At 33.5% G+C, this 20,673-nt stretch overlaps 1 protein-coding gene across 2 annotated transcripts; it reads right to left on the minus strand.

The window, feature by feature from the left end:
* Positions 1 to 44: 44 nt before the first annotated feature.
* Positions 45 to 20,463, minus strand: LOC111047832 (protein SON). Of its 2 annotated transcripts, XR_005571838.1 has the most exons (16): positions 20,219 to 20,463; positions 17,582 to 18,307; positions 16,627 to 16,827; positions 16,030 to 16,111; positions 14,907 to 15,341; positions 12,256 to 12,413; positions 11,163 to 11,314; positions 10,267 to 10,375; positions 9,716 to 9,900; positions 8,400 to 8,531; positions 7,326 to 7,439; positions 5,280 to 5,373; positions 3,428 to 3,575; positions 2,980 to 3,066; positions 1,264 to 1,379; positions 45 to 602 (listed from the first exon to the last, which is right to left on the minus strand). XR_005571838.1 is itself a non-coding variant. In XM_039432887.1 (15 exons), the coding sequence occupies exons 2-15, from the start codon at positions 18,249 to 18,251 to the stop codon at positions 489 to 491; spliced, it is 2,703 nt and encodes a 900-aa protein (XP_039288821.1). In that variant the 5' UTR covers positions 18,252 to 18,307; positions 20,219 to 20,463; the 3' UTR covers positions 45 to 488. The 2 variants fall into 2 exon arrangements, 1 of the variants encoding a protein (XP_039288821.1); XM_039432887.1 differs by lacking the exon at positions 5,280 to 5,373.
* Between the last annotated feature and the right edge of the window lie 210 nt (positions 20,464 to 20,673).

Raw genomic sequence — 20,673 nt, forward strand, 5'->3', positions numbered from 1 at the left:
AATAACAAATAGGAGGGATTCATAGAATAGAAGCTTCATGGAAATACACTTCAAAATAAATTTTATTCTAATAATGTACAAATTAAAATCCGTTGATTAATCTATTTTTAAAAACGTATGTATAAATTATCAATCCCTGTACAAAGATTCGACTTTTCAGACCGCAAAAGAATTTTCGGAACCCACCATTAGCGGGCTCTGTAGGTTGAGTTGTCGCAACTTCTGTATGCTACCGGTCATAGGTTTGTTTCACACTCAGACTGGCATTTTCCGTACCATTCGTCACTTCATTATCCACTCACAATTCACGTAATTGGATATCATCAGCGAAAAATACAATATTGGGATGAACATATTCTCAATACTGATGAGACATACGGCGTGACAAATACCACGAAATTCCCCCCCCCCCACTAATAAAACATAGTTGAAAATCCAAACTACGAGAAGTGAGGTAGTCATGTAGTCGAGTTTTTCATTCATACTTTTTATGGTTCTAGCACTCCCATTGCTTTTAAACATACTACAGCTGCCTCTACTCTGGCTTGCTTTTTATTCAGACTTGATACACTTGGTTTGTATTCTACGCCATTGACTGTTACCTGAAAAATGCAATAAATTCAAATTAGAACCCCATAGGTATAAAATAACATAAATTAATCAGTTTATTACAATCAGAGGCATTCCCAATTATTTATTGAAATAAATACAATTTTCAATACTTTAGTTACGAATTAGCAGTCTGAATTTTGTGAGTAATAGCGTATAGTAACAACTATTCACATTGTGAAGCGATTTTGGACTCTATGTCCATCTACAACACTCCAAGTTGAAGCTAATTAGCTATTACTCATAAAATTCAGACTGGAAGTTAAGTATTGAAAGGTGATCATTAAAAAGCAATTCGTAAAGGAAAGATAAATAAATACGTTGAAACATAACATTGCTCTGACAATATATTTTTTAAATGTAAATAATAATCTTTCCAGCAACCCTGATTTGTAATTAAGCTCACTTCAATAATATTGTTTTTGTTTAGCAGAAACATTGGTACAGACCGCGATTTCTGCTTTGGTATCTTTCATTAAAAAATGTCAAATATAACTTGTAATTCAGATTATTTTAATTATTCACATGGAGATGACGTTGAAAAATAATTGAAAGGACTATTGAGAATAGAGTAGAATATAATAATATTACAAGATACATAAGACAAATGTGAATTATAATAAATCTTTGGCACAGCAAGAAAAGTCTTATTACCTTGAATAAGAATGTTTTCTTGTGATCAGGCCCTCCTTCAAAGCAGAGATTAAAGGTAGGCACTCCATATCTCCTTTTAGTGCAGAATTCATTCAATAATGATACAGGATGCTTCCCTAGAAAAGACGAACAATTTTTTCAGTGTATTATCAAAAAAATAATAATACTAGACGAAATTAGGCCACTAAAATAGCTATTTATGTATTAAGAGCGTAATGAGCGACTTTATCGCTTGCGCAAAACAGTTATCACGCGAAGCGGAGCGTGATAATTTTACAAGAGCGATAAAGAAGCATTACGCGCGAATTACATACAATTTTTTTTCTACAACTACACAAACCTGTTAAATCACTTATATCTGGCGGAGTTTATAATAATTCGTCTACACTGATATCCATCATGGCTGTAGAATCGGTACAAATGCCGACTTTTTAGGTTAAGATCTGACCGAGAGTGGTTTGTCTTTTGGCGAGCTGCTTATCATCAGCTGATTAGCGAGCGTAAAGAAACTCTTCTGCGCATGCGCGAATGATTTGCGAGCGTAAAGAAAATCTACTGCGCATGCACAGATGGTTAGCGAGCGAAAAAGTAGATTCTCCTCAGAAATAAGCTGTTTTACGAGGAGAATTGAGTATGTAATAGTTATTTGTGCAACTAGTGCGCAAAGTGACAGTTTGCTGCACCGAAAGAAACGTTTACGCACGAGCCGTAGGCGAGTGCGGAATGATGGTTTCTTGAGTGCAGCAAACGAACTTTGCGCACGTATTTCACATTAAATTTTTCCTACAGTTACCATTGAATATGAAAAGTGGGTAATTATGGGTAAAATTCCCTGAAATCCATCAAATGTTTTTCTGTGTAATTTTATTATTAATAAAAACCTCAATTGAATTATAATGATTAGTAATTCAATTGAAAATTTTTGTGACTGCTTGAAGGGGGTTTTATCTTATGTAAGCATTGAAATGACTATAATCAAGGCACATAATGGCTAGGCAACGCTGTTCTCCACTGCCATTATAACGTGGGCCTCATATGAGTATTACCAACTTAATTTTTATTTTCCTGCACTGGTGCTCCATATAACCTACTAACTATTTTGTGTTGTCATGCTGCAAATCTGGAGTACGCAAAGTACTCACTTTGCGCACTAGTGCGGAAAAGTGATTCTTTGCGGCCTGCAATCAGTGCAGAAATGGTCACTTTTCAAGGTATCTGTAGGAAAATTCTTTTTTTACGCGCAGTTGTAGAAAAAGTACATTTATAGTATGATAAACATAATTTTATTAATTTCATTTAGACATCAAATTGTCATTGTCAAAACTTCAATCACCATTATCAAGAGCAATTGTTGGAGAATCTGATTAATTCAAGTCCAAGGATACTGTACAATAGGAAGAGATTTTATCATCTTTTAAGATGTTTGGAAAACATATTTTCAAATTGTATTCAATGTTTTCAGTTATTTACGTGAATGGTTAGATAGAATTGAAAAGTGCAGGTTGAACATCTACAATTTATAATATTATGAAAGAATACTTTCAAATTCTTAATATAGTAGGTGATATTAAGAAGAAATTAAGTGTTACACATACAATGAAAATTCAAAAACTTCAAATTTTCAATGCTTTACTTATTTAGTCTCGACAAAATTCTCATTGAAAAGCTGGACTACAATATTATTCAAATTTCGAAACAAATAAATTGTAAAACTACCTTCCAACGACTTTGGATTTGCTCGTTGTTGTACTTGGTTCATTCGCTTCATTCTTGTGTGTTCATTCTCTTCGTCAGCAACAAGTCCTGTAAAGAACAATTGAATCAGTTAGCATAAGTTGGAGACATTAGCGAACTGGCTTATACTTCAAGGAGCGCTGGCTCGCCTGATTCAACCGCCTGTGGTTTAGATCATTGTTATAATTCATTGGGTTACAATAATCTCCCCGAGACCTTTGATGAGTTGAGAGCAACAATAGTCACCCTGTTGCCAACATACACATTATGTGCATTTCACATTATTGAAAATTTAGGTGTACCACAGCAATACTGTAGTATTACTTTTTTATTCATTATGAAAGGATAATATCATCCCATGAAACATTCTGATAAGCACTAGTTCAAAAAACATCATGGATAGACTTGGCACTGAAAATTGCGTTGTTACCTTTCTTGTCCATCTTGACCTTGAGCAGGAGCGGCTCGAGAGCACCCTCCTTGTTCTTGCCGAGACCCTCACCCGGCCGCCAACCCATCTTCTGCAGCAGAGTCATGCCCATGCCGCTCTTCACAGGGGTCGCAGTCACCAGCTGATCCTAAACCACCCCGACAAACACCACAAACACTTACTAAACCTCACAGATGCTAGTCGTCAAACAGACAGAGCTCATGATGAAAAACAAATAGAAATTATCCAACACTTTTAATTGATCTATATTTATAACTGTTATAAATATAGAATAATTAAAATTGGTTGACAATTTCTATTTGTGTTTTTCATTATGGAAAAAGCATTCGAAATGTCAAATTGATTGTAACAGATCACTCACTACATTAGACAAACTAAATAATTGTCCAATATATTTAGAAATAGGAGAGGTTTTGGGAGGGAGGATTTGGTTGTATTTCAAGCTGATTCATCAAGTATTGAATAATCATCTAATCGTAAGCATATCAGCGCGACCGCAGAGACAAAGCTGAGTCTTTATATAGGGAGATACGGTTTAATAACTATAACAATTATTACTTTTACTACTCATTGGCTCTATGACTCTTGTAGAGCATTTACTTCCTCCACAAGTCTTCTTCAAGAATCTTCTATCCTGTGCTCACATTTCAAGTTAAGATGGACAGATAACTTGATTTCTATTATATCAGATTAAAAATTTTACTTTCATTAATAGTAATAAGATTTCATAATCAAAGGAAAGAAGTGAGAAACGAATGTAGCTTAGTATTTTAATCTAGGAAACTGTGAAACTGTTGAAGATGAGGACTTTTCTAACTCACTAAAAAGAAGTCATTTCTAAATCATGGAACCACGTACAATACTATTTTATTCATTCATTTGAGGATAGAACTTGAACATTTAGGGATTTAAAGTAAATCATCAATGAACGAAAATGAGAAATCGTTCATAATTATGAATGTAAATGAACTATCATTGGAAACAACAGCAACGCCACAAAGTGGCGTTACAATCATATTGAAATCAGGATCTATGGAAACTTGTATGAAAACCCATACTAGCCTTTAATACTAAATATTCTATAATTTTCTATACCCATAGTAAATTTCTGGAAACAAAACATGCATTCAGTTATTTCAAACGCCAATTTCTAATACCAAAATTTTATTAAATTTGGTACTCCTTGGAAATAATTATGTACACAAGTGAGATTCGGATCTTTAGACATTCAAGGTAGCATTTTAATCCATCTGTTGGATTGTTATTATCATGAATCTTTTCCGATCAACTATAACTAAAAACTAACTTTGAAATGAAATGAACCTATAAAAATTATTTGACAAAAAATAAATGATATATTTGCTGCAAATATATAGGTTCTGCCAGCGGAAACAGAAGTTTAGATAGAACAGAACATTGGTCAGATCTATCACCAGTTATTGGAGAGAGTGGACGTTACTATGTAATTTCAGATAGAGAAACAAATTTGAGATGAACAAATTTGGGTAAAATGGACACCATTCTAATAATTTTATTTTTGCATGAATAGTAAGTCAAACAGCATGCTCTAAGAAACTTATTTCTGTCAATAATAATTTAATCTTGAAGTAGAGTAGTGTCATTAATTTGTGAAACGTCTGCTTCCTTTGGCAGATCCTGTGCAGACTTTTAGAACCAACATGCATACACTTTTTCAAAGAAAGTTTTCATAGTACTGCATTAGCTTTTCTGTTATGAAAAAGCAAATACTTGTACAGTGTAATAGAATGATTGATAGAGCAACAGTTACCACCGCAATGAAAATAGTCCTTTCCTAGCTTCATCTACTCACCACTACGGCTCACACGCTGCATCAAAAATGATGAAAAATCGTTGTTGGAGATCCAAACGCGTTTTCAACATCGAAGAGCAAGTGCTAGAAGTGCCTGTAACAAGTTCTCAGGTCGCAGGGCATATCAGCATACATCAATCACATGAACACCACTCAAATTCTTATAATTTACCTGGCATCTATTAACCTTTCAAGCAGTTATAGTATTAGTTGTTCTTAGTTTAATTCTGAGGAAAATGAATCCTTCGAATCTTAAGGAATTTCCCCAAACAAATAATTAATGCGATTTGTACTCGAATATTTGAAGGCTGCTTGTTGAATGTTTGTTTGGCTCGCTAAGTTTTGCAGATGAAACATACCTAGAGGAAAATGTTAACATGGAAATTCACAATTTGTTAATAGAGTATTCAAAGAAAACTAATGATTTTTGACACCTAATTTCTTTTATTGCTTTATTCAGTGGTGTTTACATGATTGATACAGCTGAACAATAAGTATTATTTGTTCGAGCGAACAATGTAATACTTATGAAACAATAAAGCCCTGGGTACAGCCAGAGATTCCACCGCATTCACACAAAAATGAAATGGTCTCTGGCTGCATCACAAACCAAATCAACGATTTGTACCTGAAAAATTGTTACAGTCACAAAATGAATATAAAACGAACAACCTAATGTAGAAAATACTGGTCCAATTCTACAACAATGCACACAGTAGCTTTGAAATCAGTTTACACATTAACTCTCTTATTGAGAAATGGCTAGTCTTAGAAAATTAGATAAATCAATTTCAATCTGTTTTCAATAAGTTAATCTATCAATTAATCTTCGATTATCTCTTTCAATAATTTAATCAATTAATTTGTACTATGTACTCTGAATAATCGAACTAGAAGATGAAAGCATCAAGATTAAAGAAAAAAACTATTTCCTTTGGCATTTTATCAACCGGTAAAAAATTAGCAAGGAATGAGATGAATGTTAGATAATAGAAAATAGTATTGAATGAACTGAATGCAGAGGTCTGAAATTAGTTATAGCTGCTATGTGGATAGATAGTAGAATAGACCAGTAGTTAAATATAGAGAATACAGTAAAATAAATGTTCATGTTTGAAAGATACTAAATATTAAAACAAAATTAAAGATATACAATATAAAAATGAAATCACTTTAGCACTAAACAAGACAAGTATATAAAATAAGATCAATATAAACGCAATACCTATAAAAATTACCAAGTAAGAATGAAAGTGTACCCTTTCATTCAGTTACACATACGATTAAAATCATCAGAATACATATTACAGAAATCTTCAAGCAAAGAAAATAGGACTTTGAGTTTTCTATTTATAACATTTCTAATATAGCTTGTGTTATAGAATTGTTTTCAATGCTTTTCTTGGAAGAATGATCAACTCAAAAATATTATCGGTTTTATGTTCATTGCAATCAATAGAAAATAAATATTTTCAAAAATAGGGTTTTCATCATTAGGTCTTGGTATATTATTTTTGCCACTGATTTTATAAACAAAACGTAATATATTTGTTGTTCCCAACATACTATACATCAGCATCTTTGATTGAAAGTGACATCGAATTAATTGATGATTGAAATAATTTTAATGAACAATGAGATAATGTTTCAATTGTTTTATGATGAATTAGATTCATACTTGACTCACGCGTATTTTTAATTATTCACAATGATAACTCTGAAAACACATCAATATTATTTTAGCTTAAAAATAGGTCTAAATTACATAATCAAATAATATATAATAGCTGATTTCCAAACATTAAAACCCATTTAAATAATATACATTGTGCTATATAGAATATTTAATAAACGTTGTAAAAAAGCAGAGAAATTCTGCAATTGTGATACAAATCAACGAATAACTTTGTCATGGAGTAAACTTTTCATTTTTTGATCAATTGTTCGTTCTATGTATTGAAGGAAAACATTATTTAAATGTGAAAAATGTGAGATATTTGAGTGTAATCAGGCTGGACAAACGATGGGAGTGACGGGCACACTTACTGGACGAGTCCAGGCTTGGCTGCCGGGAGCAAGCTCGTAAGGAGTGAGAATTCGAGCTCCAGTTGAGCCAGTGAACTGACCTGGCTCGTATTTCGATTCGGCCCAAGCCTGCATCTGAAAGCGGACAAAGTGCAAAATTAACAAATACTTCAAGGAAAATTCCATACTAACAACAATTCTCAATTAAAAAAAGGCTTCAATAAATATACTAGGCCTACATTACTTCAAGAAAACATATAATACTAATTATTTGAAATGCTAGCTGAAAACATGTACCGGAAGTCAACTAATTTAATAAGAAGTCGAAAATAATGGGATTATTGAAAATGAGGTATTTCAATAAAAATAATGAATGATAGGCCTACATTACTTTATAAAAACCTAAGCCAGAATTGTTTCAAATAATAGGTCTAGCTAAAAAACATGTGCAAAAAGTCAACTGCTTGAATAAGAAGTAGAAAATAGTGTTACATAACTCACATTATTATGAGATAGCTCACGGTTACAGACATACACTATTCAGGTTATAAGAAAGGAATTGAGTAAGGAAATACTACATCACAAGAAATTCTGCGCTATAACATCATAATCGACAGGCTCTGCTTCTTTTAGAACGAAGTATAACTATTACAACAATATTACTAGAGACTAATCGTTAACTGAGAAATATGTGGTAAGATTGGGCAGATAACATGTTTTTTGAAAATATCATTTTTTAATAAAAACTTTCGAGTTGAATTAATTATGAATCTCATGAATTGCGATTTTATCAACAAATGGACAAGTCATAAACGTGACATAATTCAAATATCAGGAAGTGCTTCAAAAATTCTGTTTTTATGAATAATTGGAGATGAATATCCACGAATCTCATGAATCAATATTAAATAGCCTACTTACTTTTCATCATCTATTATCATCTAACAAAAGATTAATAAGTATTATGACAAATAATTACTACCCTTACCCTTTTTACCCTTAATACCTTTATAATTCTCTGTAATTAAATTCTCAAGTAGCCCTATCAAAATACGGAACTTGAACAATAAATCTAGTTTTGTATTAAAAACGTACATGTAATTCAGCCTTGTTCATTTGATTCTTAGCATGAACATCACTTGGATTCCTCTCAAGCTGCTTCATTGCTGCAAGCCTCTGAGTCATTATTGTAGAGACATCAATTCGCTGAGGGGTTGGAGCAGTAACCTGCAATAAATGAACATACAACATTGAACAACTTCAACAAGTATTTAATAATGAGAAACTGCTGTTTAATATAAGAAATTATTAAATTCAAAGATTCATTCATGTCAATAAATATCCCAACAATAACCTGATGTTTACCAGGGGTCCAAGTGGGCCATTGGTCCTCTTCCCAGAGAATTTATAATTGTTTAATAAATTTGTATTTCGTGCAACTACAAAGAAAACTTTGATCCTTCTCTTGGAATTATGGTTTTGAAAATTAACATTCCTAAGATTCGAGTTGTTTAGAATATTGAACTTTCAAACATCTACAATTTTTTTTACTGCACACAGATAAAAAAACAGTTTGAGAACTGGAAAATACGAAGGCACTTATTGTTCACACAAAGCCCTCAAACACGTTAAACTGTCGGTCCCAGTTGATATATAGAAATAATGAGGCTAATGACGGCTTAAATTATATATTCAGGCGAGGAGGACCTTCCGTTAGGGACTCACCACCAATAAAAGCCATCAAATTATTATTACTATTAAAAAGCCTTCAAAGATTTATCAAGCTACACAGCATTGTTCATCAAATTTTCATTTCTCAACCCCTGCTTCGCAACGAATTTCTGCTCTGCTATGAAGGAAGAGACTACCATTGGTTTCAATGGAACAGTTCACACTGACGATGTGTGAACACTCCAATAAAACCAACTTTATTATTTTTCTATCCAGGACAGCAGAAATTCATTGGAATGTGAGGTTTCACTTGAATCTTGATGCAAAAACGACCATATTTTCAGTTAGTAACAGAATACATTTTCATCATTTTGTTGTACACTTCTATGAATTGAAACGGTGATACTTGAATTATGAATACTTGTAACGCATGCACTTGATCATAAATAATTATGTATTCATGTATAGAAACAATCTAATCCTCATCTCATTATAAATGATTGAATGGAAAGGAACAACAGGCTCAAAACCCAAAACTGTTCATTTCCCAAATGTTTATAGAAATAGTTCAAATATAGGTTTTGGAAATGTTATATAATATGAATGTAATTAGTAATTATATAAGATAATACTTGATACTTGTAGTTCAGTATTTCTATGAATAATTGGAACGGTGTGATGTGTGATATGACTGCACAACTCATTCTATTTCCAATGGAAAGATTAAATTCATATCTCACCTCCTTAGTGACGGGGAAAATGGACTCGGGAGGCATTGGAGGCGGCTGGAGTGGAGGCAGAGGGGGCAGCAATGGGGAGGCAGTTTTGTCAGGAGGCGGTACAGGCTGAGGGAGGGCAGGGGGCAGCGCTGGAAGAGGGATATCTTCCGTGTCCTTCTTAGGGGGGACCGGAACCCAATCGCTTTCTGCAAAACAAAAACATCTCAATTAGAATAGAATTTTATTTCACAGAAATACAAATAAAATACAACAATAGTAAGTTAGATAGTACTTATCTATGAAACTTGGCATATAATAAAGTATAACAAAGGGCCAGACCATATTAAGCGTTTGAAATTTTCAAGCGTTTTAAGAGTCGGCAGAGCAGGGAGCTCTCCGATTGGCTGATTGGTTTGGCGCCTTAACAAACGCTTAATATGGGCTGGCCCTAAGTATAGACTTCCTAGCTGTATTTATTATGTACTAGCAGGTAACCCGTGCTCCGCAAGGGTCAAGTCTATATAATATACAATTTTAATACAAGTTATTTATAGAAGTTATACGTTTTTTACCTTTTTTCCTGTGAAGTTGGCCGCTAGAAACAGGAAATTGCTGACTGAGCACCTTCGATTGCTCCGCTGTCTTCTCTTGAAGCGTTTTCAAGGGCATTGGGACAGCATTCTGTAAAGAAGAATAGAACACATCAATATTCTACCACATCTTCAAATATTAGATAGAAATAGAAACTGCAAAACTTGGATTACAGCATTGCTCTTATGGAGTACAGTGCTGTCAGACATCACACAATCCAGAGAGCCTGTAATCTAATTGTGCCAGAGAAAGAGCGAAGAAGAGGCAAAGAAGCTTTTTTGATAGAACGAGCATAAAAACGGCAACAGTGTGCTCCTATTGTTATACTAATATAAAATTGGCCATAAACTTAGGTTTGCATGGACTATAATTTGCATGGATTATAGTTTGCTTTGATAATCAGAAAATTGGAAATATTTCATTGATTTTGTTATTGAGGATCAAGAAATCTGGATAGAAGATTCTGCATGAAATAACACATTGAATGTGCATTAGAAGTATAATCTGCATGATTTGAAAACTACGCTGCTTCCTAGATATATAACTTAATGTGAGTTCTCTCTCAATAAAACATTCAAATTCATTCTATTTGCCAAAAAAGTACAAAGCCAACAATTGATTTCTCTGAAAATTACTCCTCTAACTCAATATGAAACTAGTACATGACATCAAAGTATCATTTATCTTATTTGAAGGAAAACATTGAGCGTAGATGATCAAAAACAAACATTCTTCAGCAAGTGATAGATCCCAAAAATTTCAAGTGAAAGAATATAAATTTTTGATCACAGTTTATTTATATTAGTTTTGATTTGTTAGAATAATAATTTCAAACATGCTTTTTCATTCTTATAAATTAATATCAATATTGACTTACCCTTATATTCAAGACAATACTCGATGGACGGTCTTTGATTTGGAATGGATGATGGAATGGTTTTTCAGACTCGCTTGCTTCTGAGTCGGATGTATTCGAGCTGATTGATTCGTGGCCATCAGCATCTTTTTTAGAAAGAAGTTTGCAGAAATCTAAAAATAAAACGGAATAGAACACGTTTGAATAGATGTGGCTTTAGAAACAAATTTTTTGAATACTTATTGGAACAACAATAAATATAAAACATTCATTGAAAATTTATTCCTGAGATGGACAAGAAAATAATTTGAAGTAGTTTTAGGTTTAACCAGAAACCCAAAATCATAGTACATTCAATGGTACAAAAAATTGTCTTTAACCCAATTTGTCATGTGTCTTATGAATATAGCAATCAATAGCCGACTGGAGATGTGTAGATGGCTCTGACACATTACATTATTTATTTATTATTCACAATGGAGACAACGGGTTTCCCCAAATATGTCTCCTTGACAATAAAAATTGTACAGATTCAAATGAAAAGAAGAAAAATAATGATAAAAATAATATGAAATTATGCAATAATAACTAATACTAACAACAAAAATACCACCTGATTCAAAAATGAAAAATTATCACATTATTAAAGTAAGGAGCACGAAAAGCATTAACCAATTATTATATTATAGTCATTTGTTATTATAAACCATAATATTATTTTTGTATTTTGATTTCTTTTGGGTTTTTTATTAAATTAGAATTAGTTATTGATTTTTGATTATTATTGAATGTTAAATTCATTAATTTTGTCATGAAAATAAATTTTACATACATCACACATTTCCATTATTACATGGTGAGGTGAGTAGAAATAACTGATAAGTTTGGAAAAGCTTGCAAGAAGTAATCAAAGATGATTAGAATAGTTGTCTCCAAACTGTCTGTGTGGAGTTCTATTGAGAAAAGTATTATTTAATTATTATAGCTGCTGATAGTGAAAGATCTATTTCTTAAATATCACAGAGAATTATCTGATTACTTGAAATATGATACAGATCTCGAATAAAACAAAAAATGGAGTTAATGTCGAAAAACATTTTTTTCCAAAACTGACCAGTGAGTTCGTCGACAGTTTTGCCACCAGCTGCTATGGTTGCCTTTGCTGGCTCAGTTGCCCCCACCACTGGCGGAGCCTGCTTTAGCATGGACAGAGCATTCCTGCGCGCTATTTCCAACAACTTCTGCTTATCAATCTTTTCTTGCGACGAACGCCTGACAATAAACACATACATTTTACACAATGACCACATTATGTTCTATCCAATCAACGCCTCACATCAGACACATTTTTTTCACACATTGATCACAAAAATTTACTCAATCGGAACATAATTTTGGGAGAAAAATGGTACAAGGTATCCGCAGTTTTTCTCTCCCGATCTGTGCTTATTTGTAGAAATAAAATCAATATATCAAATGAATAATAAACGTTGTAGGTTATGTATAATATTTTTTTGTCTCAAATGGACTTAAGTGATGATTGGATATAGATCTCATGAACACAACCACTAGACTATTTTATATTACATTTGAAATGGTCACAGTTTTGTGCGAATGACTGCTGTCTGTAATTATTTGGATCTCTCCACATTGTGATTATATTATTTTCAATTGATGGTAGATAAATGGCATTTATGGGATATATTATTATATTTTGTACAACAGATGGAAAAACATAATTCTGATCCTGTTTCTGAATTGAAAACTTGACGTACTGAAAACCTGACGATTGTAAACTTGACAAACTAAAAACTTGATGTACTGAAAATAGGTCAATAACCATCCTCGGTAGAAAAAATCTCTCGTGGTCAAAATTTTAAGATAATCAGTTCAGTTGTTCAGAGATGAAGATGCATCAAACATGTATTTCGTATCCCGTACATCTATAAGTCAATTCTTTTTTTTATAATATTAAAGGTAGATGTCCACTCAAGCAATGTATCACAAACTGTAAACTTGACGAATTGTAAACTTGATGTATTGAATCTTTAAAAACTGAAAATAAGCCTATAACCATCCTCTATAAATTGAGAATTTTTATGCAAAATTTAAAGTTAATCAGTTCAGTAGTTGAGACGTCGTGATGATGCATCAATCATGTATTTCCTATCCCGTAAATGTATAAGCCAATTTTTTTCTTTATAATATTATAGATATACAGAGTGTCTGATAAGTCACTCTCTATTTTTATACAGCTATAATTTCTTTATTTATGAACCAATTTTGTTGGAAATACATTTGTTTGATAGAGCACTCCTTGAGGTTGTGTTTAACAACAATTTTCATTTGTTTCAGTTTGAAAATGCCCCCTCTCTTGACTGTGGAATAACGAGCCAAAATTGTAGCTCGCTATGAGGTATGGGGATCTGTGGTGCGAGTAAAAAGGTGGTGGAGGGCTGAACAAGGGATCCATGCAACACTGCATGCAAATACTGTTAAAAATTGCCTTTCCAAATTACTAACAACAGGGAGTGTCGCAGATGCAAGACGATCAGGAAGACCATCAACGTCAAGGACAGCAGAGAATGTTGACAGAGTTCGTGAAATGTTCATGAGAAGCCCTAAGAAATCACTGCGTCAAGGATCTCGTGAAAGTTGTCTTTTCACGTTACTCTGTTGCAACGATTCTTAAGAAAGATCTCAGTGTTTTTGCATCCAGTGTTGCATGGATCCCTCGTTCAGCCCTCCACCACCTTTGTACTCGCACCACTGATCCCCCCAGACTTCATAACAAGCTGCTATTTTGGCTCGTTCTTCCACAGTCAAGAGAAGGGGCATTTTTAAACGGAAACAAATGAAAATTGGTGTTAAACACAAACTCAAGGATTGCTATATCTAACAAATGTAGTTCCAACAGAATCGCTTCATATATAAAGAAATTATAGCTGTATAAAAATAGGGAGTGACTTATCAGACAACTATAGATAGATAGATAGATGGATAAAGATGAATATAGGCCTATAAAAGACTATAAATGAAGGTATGATCGCTTTATTATAATGTGTTTCAATTGAGTCAGCTGATGGTTTAAGGCGAGTCGGAAGGGCCTATACCACCAATGTTAAATTGGCCAACTTCAATGTACCTTTTTGAGATTTCCACTGGAGATAGACTAGCAATTTTTTTTAATGAAAGAATGCATCTTTATCTTCAATCTGATGTAAGGAATTTACTCTAAAATCATTTTTTCTCTGAATACATTTTTTTAGAAAAATATTTTTTTCCAATTATTTCAATGTATTTATTATCAATATCTCTGTCAATATTGAAAATATAATAGATCGCCTCCATCACTTTTTAGAGTAATGCCTATTGTAAATGTCTGCAAAATTTCAACAGAAGTCTCAATAAAGGAACATTTATATGAAAAATATAGTATTTTAGGAATCGCATGCAATTTTTCTAAAAAAAAATGTATTCAGAGAAAAATGATTTTAGAGTAAATTTCTTCCATCAGATTGAAGATGAAAATGCATTCTTTCATTTAAAAAAAAATTGTGAGTCTATCTCCAGTGGAAATCTCAAAAAGGTACATTGAAGTTGGCCAATTCAACATTGGTGGTATAGGCCCTTCCGACTCCTCTTAAACTAGAATTATAGTTCAACTTTTTTCAAGGAAATGACCCTCTGAAAATCCGTTATAACTGTCAGTGTGCAAGCGGCACTTAGGAATGTATGTGCAGAATATTATGAAAAGTGGAGTACCTTTCTTTACGCCTGGGTGAGGTGGCCTTCGATCTGCTCGGTGACCTAGATCGATGCGGCTTTTTGCGAGCAGGCGACGCGGATCTTTTGCGGCCATGTTTGCCGCCATCTTTGTGACTGCTACGATGACTGTCGTGATGATCACTCTCCTTCCGACTATGGCCACGACTGCTGTGATGATGATGATGATGATGACGATGATCACCTGAACTCCTCTCACTTGATCGTCTCCTTTTTGCACATTTTTTCGTGTCCTTTTCCTTCGAGGAATATGGGTCCTTATCTTTCGAAGAATACGGGTCCTTAGTTTTCAGACGAGACCTACTGCCAGATCGACTGCGATGGGACGATGATTTTTTGTCTCTATGTGACGATTTGTGAGACGATGAGTGGATTCCACTTGATTTGTGCTTGTGTTTATCTGGGCTTCTCGACCTGTTAAATTGACAACACACATATTTGAAAAATCTCACCATACTATAAACAAATACAATTTACTCTTATTTTAAGGGCAACTGAAATTATTAGAACACTATAAAAGTTACCAAGTACCCTCAAACTTAGAAATTGCTCTTGAAGAGTTGAAATTACTTGGTAACTTTTATTGTGTTTTAACATATACAACTGTATAATATTATTAATGACACTTTATTGATAAATCATGTGGAATTGTAAAAATGTATAAATATCATCCTATAAGACAAAATCTTCTAGGCACAAGCGAGAACTTTTTCAATTCATGAAAGTTTTGCCACTGAATTTTGAAAACTCGTCATAAGGAGAACCTTGATAAAATTCTGAAAAGAAGTCTATGATAATTTCAACTACAGTGAAAAGTTGTTTCACCACACAATCAAATCATTGTCAAGTGGAGAGTTCAATGAGAAATGGAAGTTTTTGGTTTCATCTTCACAATTTGGATAGAAATTGTGCAGGTGTTCAAGAATTATTATGTTTGATGATCTATTTAAAAATAGTAGGAATACATCAAAAGATTGAACGTATAAACAATGGCTAAATAGTATACATCAGGAATCTTAAAAATGAAAATAATAATTTTGAAACAAATTTGTGAAAACAATAGTGAATAAATTAATATGAAAGAGATAATATTATATCCTACCTTTTACGGTGCTCTTTTCTGCTTGGAGAATGCTTACTATGACTAGACTTCACAACAATTATTGTTTTCTCTACAGTCTCAACTGAAAAATAATAACAAATTTAAATCGTTCACTAATATATTAGAAGAAAATGTGAAAATTCAAAAAGAACATCGTTAGCATAATTATTATACTCACTCTCAGCATCAGCCATTACATCAATAATCTCAAGTTCAACACTAGAGGTAATGAATTAAAAATAATATTGAAACTTTGGAAAAAAAATGAAATTAGAGAAACTTGAGCTTTAGAATAGTTGAGAGCAACAAACGATCAGCTTGACTTTACATTCACTCATAAAAATGTTGAATTCGATCATGTGTGATAAGAGTTAATCGACTTACAGCTCTGAATAAACAATCATAATTAAATGCAAATAAAATTGGTTTGCTTGATTCTAGATACTCGTAACCGGCATTAACACAATCATCAGTCAACATCAAGCATACACGCTACGCTAATTAAAAAAGCTATTTATTCAGCTTGTATCACGCTAAGTACTGAAGTTATGAGATCAAACGAAACTATCTAGGAATTTGAAATGATAATTAACCTACGTTCGATTGAAGGCACAGGTGAAGACGACTTGGACTCGGATATCGCATTACTACTGCTATCTGAAATTTCTCCCTCTTCATATTTCTCTGCTTTCAGTCTCGCTTGTTCTTCCACTTGCTTTACTGTCTCTTCAAATACTGAACTGAATTTGAGATTCTTTATCATTATTTTTCCTCCAAGAGCTGGTTTTGGTTTTTCGACTGAAAAAAATAGAGGAATTTTAATGAAATGTAACACAATCTTTATAGCCAAAGAGTTAGAGAATTAGAGTACAGTTTAATCACCTATCAAGTGTTTTACAAAATGATATGAAGTTTATTACTAAAAGTTAATAGTATTATGGCTGAAAACCCAGTAAAAAATGTGCCTCAAATGATCAATAATATTTATTAATTTGTAAATTTTTTCATCATTATCACGGATAATGCCAACGTAAGCTTTTAGCTCGTGCGTGGGAAATCTGATGATGACAAACGTAAATGCCTACAGGCGTATCGGAGGGATTCAAACCCACCCATGTTTTCTTGGCTGAACTGGCCGGCATTATTCAAAACCGAACTCTAAAATGACAAGTTCAAATTCTGATATCTTAATAGTGAATGTTCAGCTCACGCTCTTAATGAAAAAAATATTGAAACTCCAAGGTCTAATTTTTCAGCATTAACCAATCAAGATGTATGAAGCCTGAGGCCTATTGCATGAGAGAAAATACAAATTTATAATATTAGTAGTCAGCTAGTTATTACAATATCGGTTTTTACAATACAAATGGTAGAATAGGAAATTAAAAGTATTGGCTTGTCTTTTCTCATGCAACAGGGCCCTGGTAGATGTTATCTTATTAGATATATTGTAAACCTACTTATAAATAGAATTTAATCAAGGAATTGAGTTCACAAGTTTATTTAAAAATAAGAATGCACCAAGGTGAAGAAAGCATTAGGTTGAACTTACTTTCGGTAAAAACATCTTCAACTTTCGATGTTGTATCAGTAGTGTCCTTTTCACTTTCTATGCTGTCCAACTTTCCTTTTTCAACACTATCACTAATAGCAGGTACTAGAGAGGCACCACTATTATCTTCTTCTTTCTTTATTGATTGCACGATGGGTTTGAGTGGCTCCCCTTTGGGAGGTTCAATGTCTGAAAGATCAACGGGCTGGATTGCCGGGGTCTCACTGGCCAGTTCATTCAGCAGTACAGGTTTCAAATCTTTTGAGACTTTCTCTTTTTTTATTTTACTGATATCAATCAGTGTTTTCAGCTTGCTGTCACTCTCTTCACTGTCAGAAGACGACGGACTACTTTTTAGATTCTCTTTAGTTTTCGATTTTTTCTTGTGATGTTTCGACTTACGCTTATGCTTCTCATCCTTTTTCTTCCGTTTCTTCTTTTTGTGATCACTGTCCGACGATCGATGAGAATGCTTTTTACTCTTCTTACTCTTATGGTGTTTGCTCTTCTTCTTCTTATCTTTGTCGCCGATTTTTGAGTCGTTGTCTGAACTGGATTTGTCGAGGGAGGCTTCGATGGGATCTGGTTCGGAGATTTCTGGTGGTTTCGCATTGAAAGCTCCGAATAGTTCCGACAGAATTTCATTTGATGATTTCACAGGACTCTGCATTGCAAAGCCGGAATCCAATCACTTTTGACAGTAGACTCGAAAACTATTTAAGACACCTAGAATTGAAAAAAATAGTCATAAAGTTGAACAGAAAATTAAAATGTGAATCATTAACTCTATTCAATTTCCAGAAAATACATGTGCAATAAAATCCAGATCTGAAAATTAACCAAAAGGAAATTAGTGATTGATAAGATAAAAATCATAGAAGACATACAAATTCATCCGTCTCATTGATGGGATATTCTCATACTGCCTCAAGGTTACAAGAGCTGTGCCCATATTTGAAAAAGCTATCATGATGATACTGACAATTTCAGGCCAGTTTCATCAGTAAAATTATAGACTGCTATGTTAACGCAAATGAGCAAGTACTTTGAAAGTAATAACCTCCTTTGTAACATGCAGCATGGTTTTAGAGGAGCCAGGTCTACTACATCAGCAGTGCCCTTTCTTGTCTAGAGGATACAAGAGGCTTTTGAAGAATATGAATCAATTTATTGAGTTGGTATTGTGTGATCTCTCGAAAGTTTTCAATTGTGTGTCTGATGTCATCTTGTTGAGAAAGCTGGCTAGATATGGGTTTCAGGGAAGGGAATGGAAGACGGCCGCTGAATACCTCAAGGATAGAGAGCAGGTAGTTTCAATAATGAGCGCCACATCAAATGTAGGAAATGCACCATATGGTGTTCCTCAAGGTTCAATACTTGGCCCGCTGCTGTTCCTAACACTTGTACCTAGATGGTTCTAGCTTGCTTTTTGCTGATGACACCACAGTCATTGATCAGGGCGGACGGCCCCATGATGCCAAATTCAATGCTTACACGTTCTTTTCTGAGACCAAGAAGTGAGACTCAGAAGATTGCATATACTTTCAGCAGAACAGATAGTCTTGATACTGAGCCTGTGGACAGTTTTCCAGTGTTGACAGTGCGAATGTTCAACTGCCTGCCAGACTCAGTTAGGGCGCACCTAGTAAATGTATTAAAAAACTCATTGTCACGGTGGCTTATTGAAAGGAGCTTATAAGTTAGAGGATACTTTAATAACAGCTTTGCTAGATTGTGACACTGCCTACAGTTTACAAATCATGTTTTCAATTACTTTACACAAACTATTCAGGGAAATCTGGCCTTGATCAAGGCATTAGATATTGGATAATTATGGTTAGATGTTTAGACAGCGCTGGCCTTTGCTCGACAAAAATCGGAGCGAAGGCCAGTGAGTGCCTGCTCTGTCAAACCACCCATCCACACTCTGAACGTCATTTGAACGCATTGGACCAACATATGGATGCGGCATAACATTTGGACACCCAGAAATCCAAACGGGTCGCGTGATTAAATTTATAGCGTTTATTACACAAGGTAATAAGCCGGGACAACAGACTAGATTAGCGGCTGGACAAGAAATTTTGGTGCACGGCTAATGTCTTTCGCCAGCTCGGCCACCTCTAGTTGTCCCAACTTGCTCTACAGACTGACACCACTGATGTCCGAATTTAAAAAAGGGTCTTGGTGTATCATTACACTGTCATCAAATATATCTGTTATATTACTTCTATGAAATATTTGATTAAGTTAACCTATCTGATAGACCGACCTTTAATGGACTATTTCAAATAATAGTTCACAACAAAAAATAAACATCAAAGATTGTTAATCATAATAAATAGTTAAAACTTGGTCATGTTTCATAAAATATATAATTGGTTAATAGAGCTCTTAAACCTATTTTCTGAAGAAGTAGCCTTGAGCCTAATTAATGACAACAACAATATTATTAGGCCTAAGCGTAGGTACTCTGAAATCGTCATCCGTATTTTCAATCTATGAAACATTTCACAGTATTGTTATAGTTATAAAGTCAATTGTGATAAACTATAGATTTGTTTCTAGAAATTTAAAAGCAAATCATAATTATTTATTGAATGTAAAAATGCAAAGATTAAAAGCGTGTCAACTAACCTGCATGGCTTTGTGTAACATGGCATTTGTGTTTCTACTCATCTAAAAATATGTGATCAGAAAAGAAACACAGGAATTTTGAAGTTGCGCTCATGTGTAATTAATAGATTTTACTCAAGTACGATAAAACTAAAGTATTCGAATAATTACTCACTATCTAAACAATATTTAGATTTCATAAACAATCACAAAATTAGAAAATTGGAATCCATTTTCTATTTCTATTAGTAGAGTAGTTAAAGTTTTTACCACAGGCTGCGTGATGTGCATTTTACATCAACAGCTGTTTTTGGTTTTTATCAGCATTTTGCTTTAACCTCAAAATTTAGATAAACAAAAACAAAGTAAGAGAATTAGAAAACCACTGTGCGGTTATTATGAAAAATATTAATATTAAGTAATTTCTAGTAATGATTTATGTTGGGTTCAAATTTAAGAACATTATTGGAAAAACA

The sequence above is a fragment of the Nilaparvata lugens genome, chromosome 7 (genome assembly GCF_014356525.2).
Source record: "Nilaparvata lugens isolate BPH chromosome 7, ASM1435652v1, whole genome shotgun sequence".
Classification (NCBI taxonomy): Eukaryota; Metazoa; Arthropoda; class Insecta; order Hemiptera; family Delphacidae; genus Nilaparvata; species Nilaparvata lugens.

Bases quoted from the DNA above. Each gene is read 5' to 3' on its own strand.
- LOC111047832 (XM_039432887.1), bottom strand. From the start codon at position 18,251: ATGCAGAGTCCTGTGAAATCATCAAATGAAATTCTGTCGGAACTATTC. The intron at 12,414-14,906 runs GTACTCCACTTT...GTTTATTGTCAG, and splicing joins TCACCCAGGCGTAAAGAAAG to GCGTTCGTCGCAAGAAAAGA. The intron at 3,576-7,325 runs GTAAGTGTGCCC...GGGGTGGTTTAG, and splicing joins GCCAAGCCTGGACTCGTCCA to GATCAGCTGGTGACTGCGAC.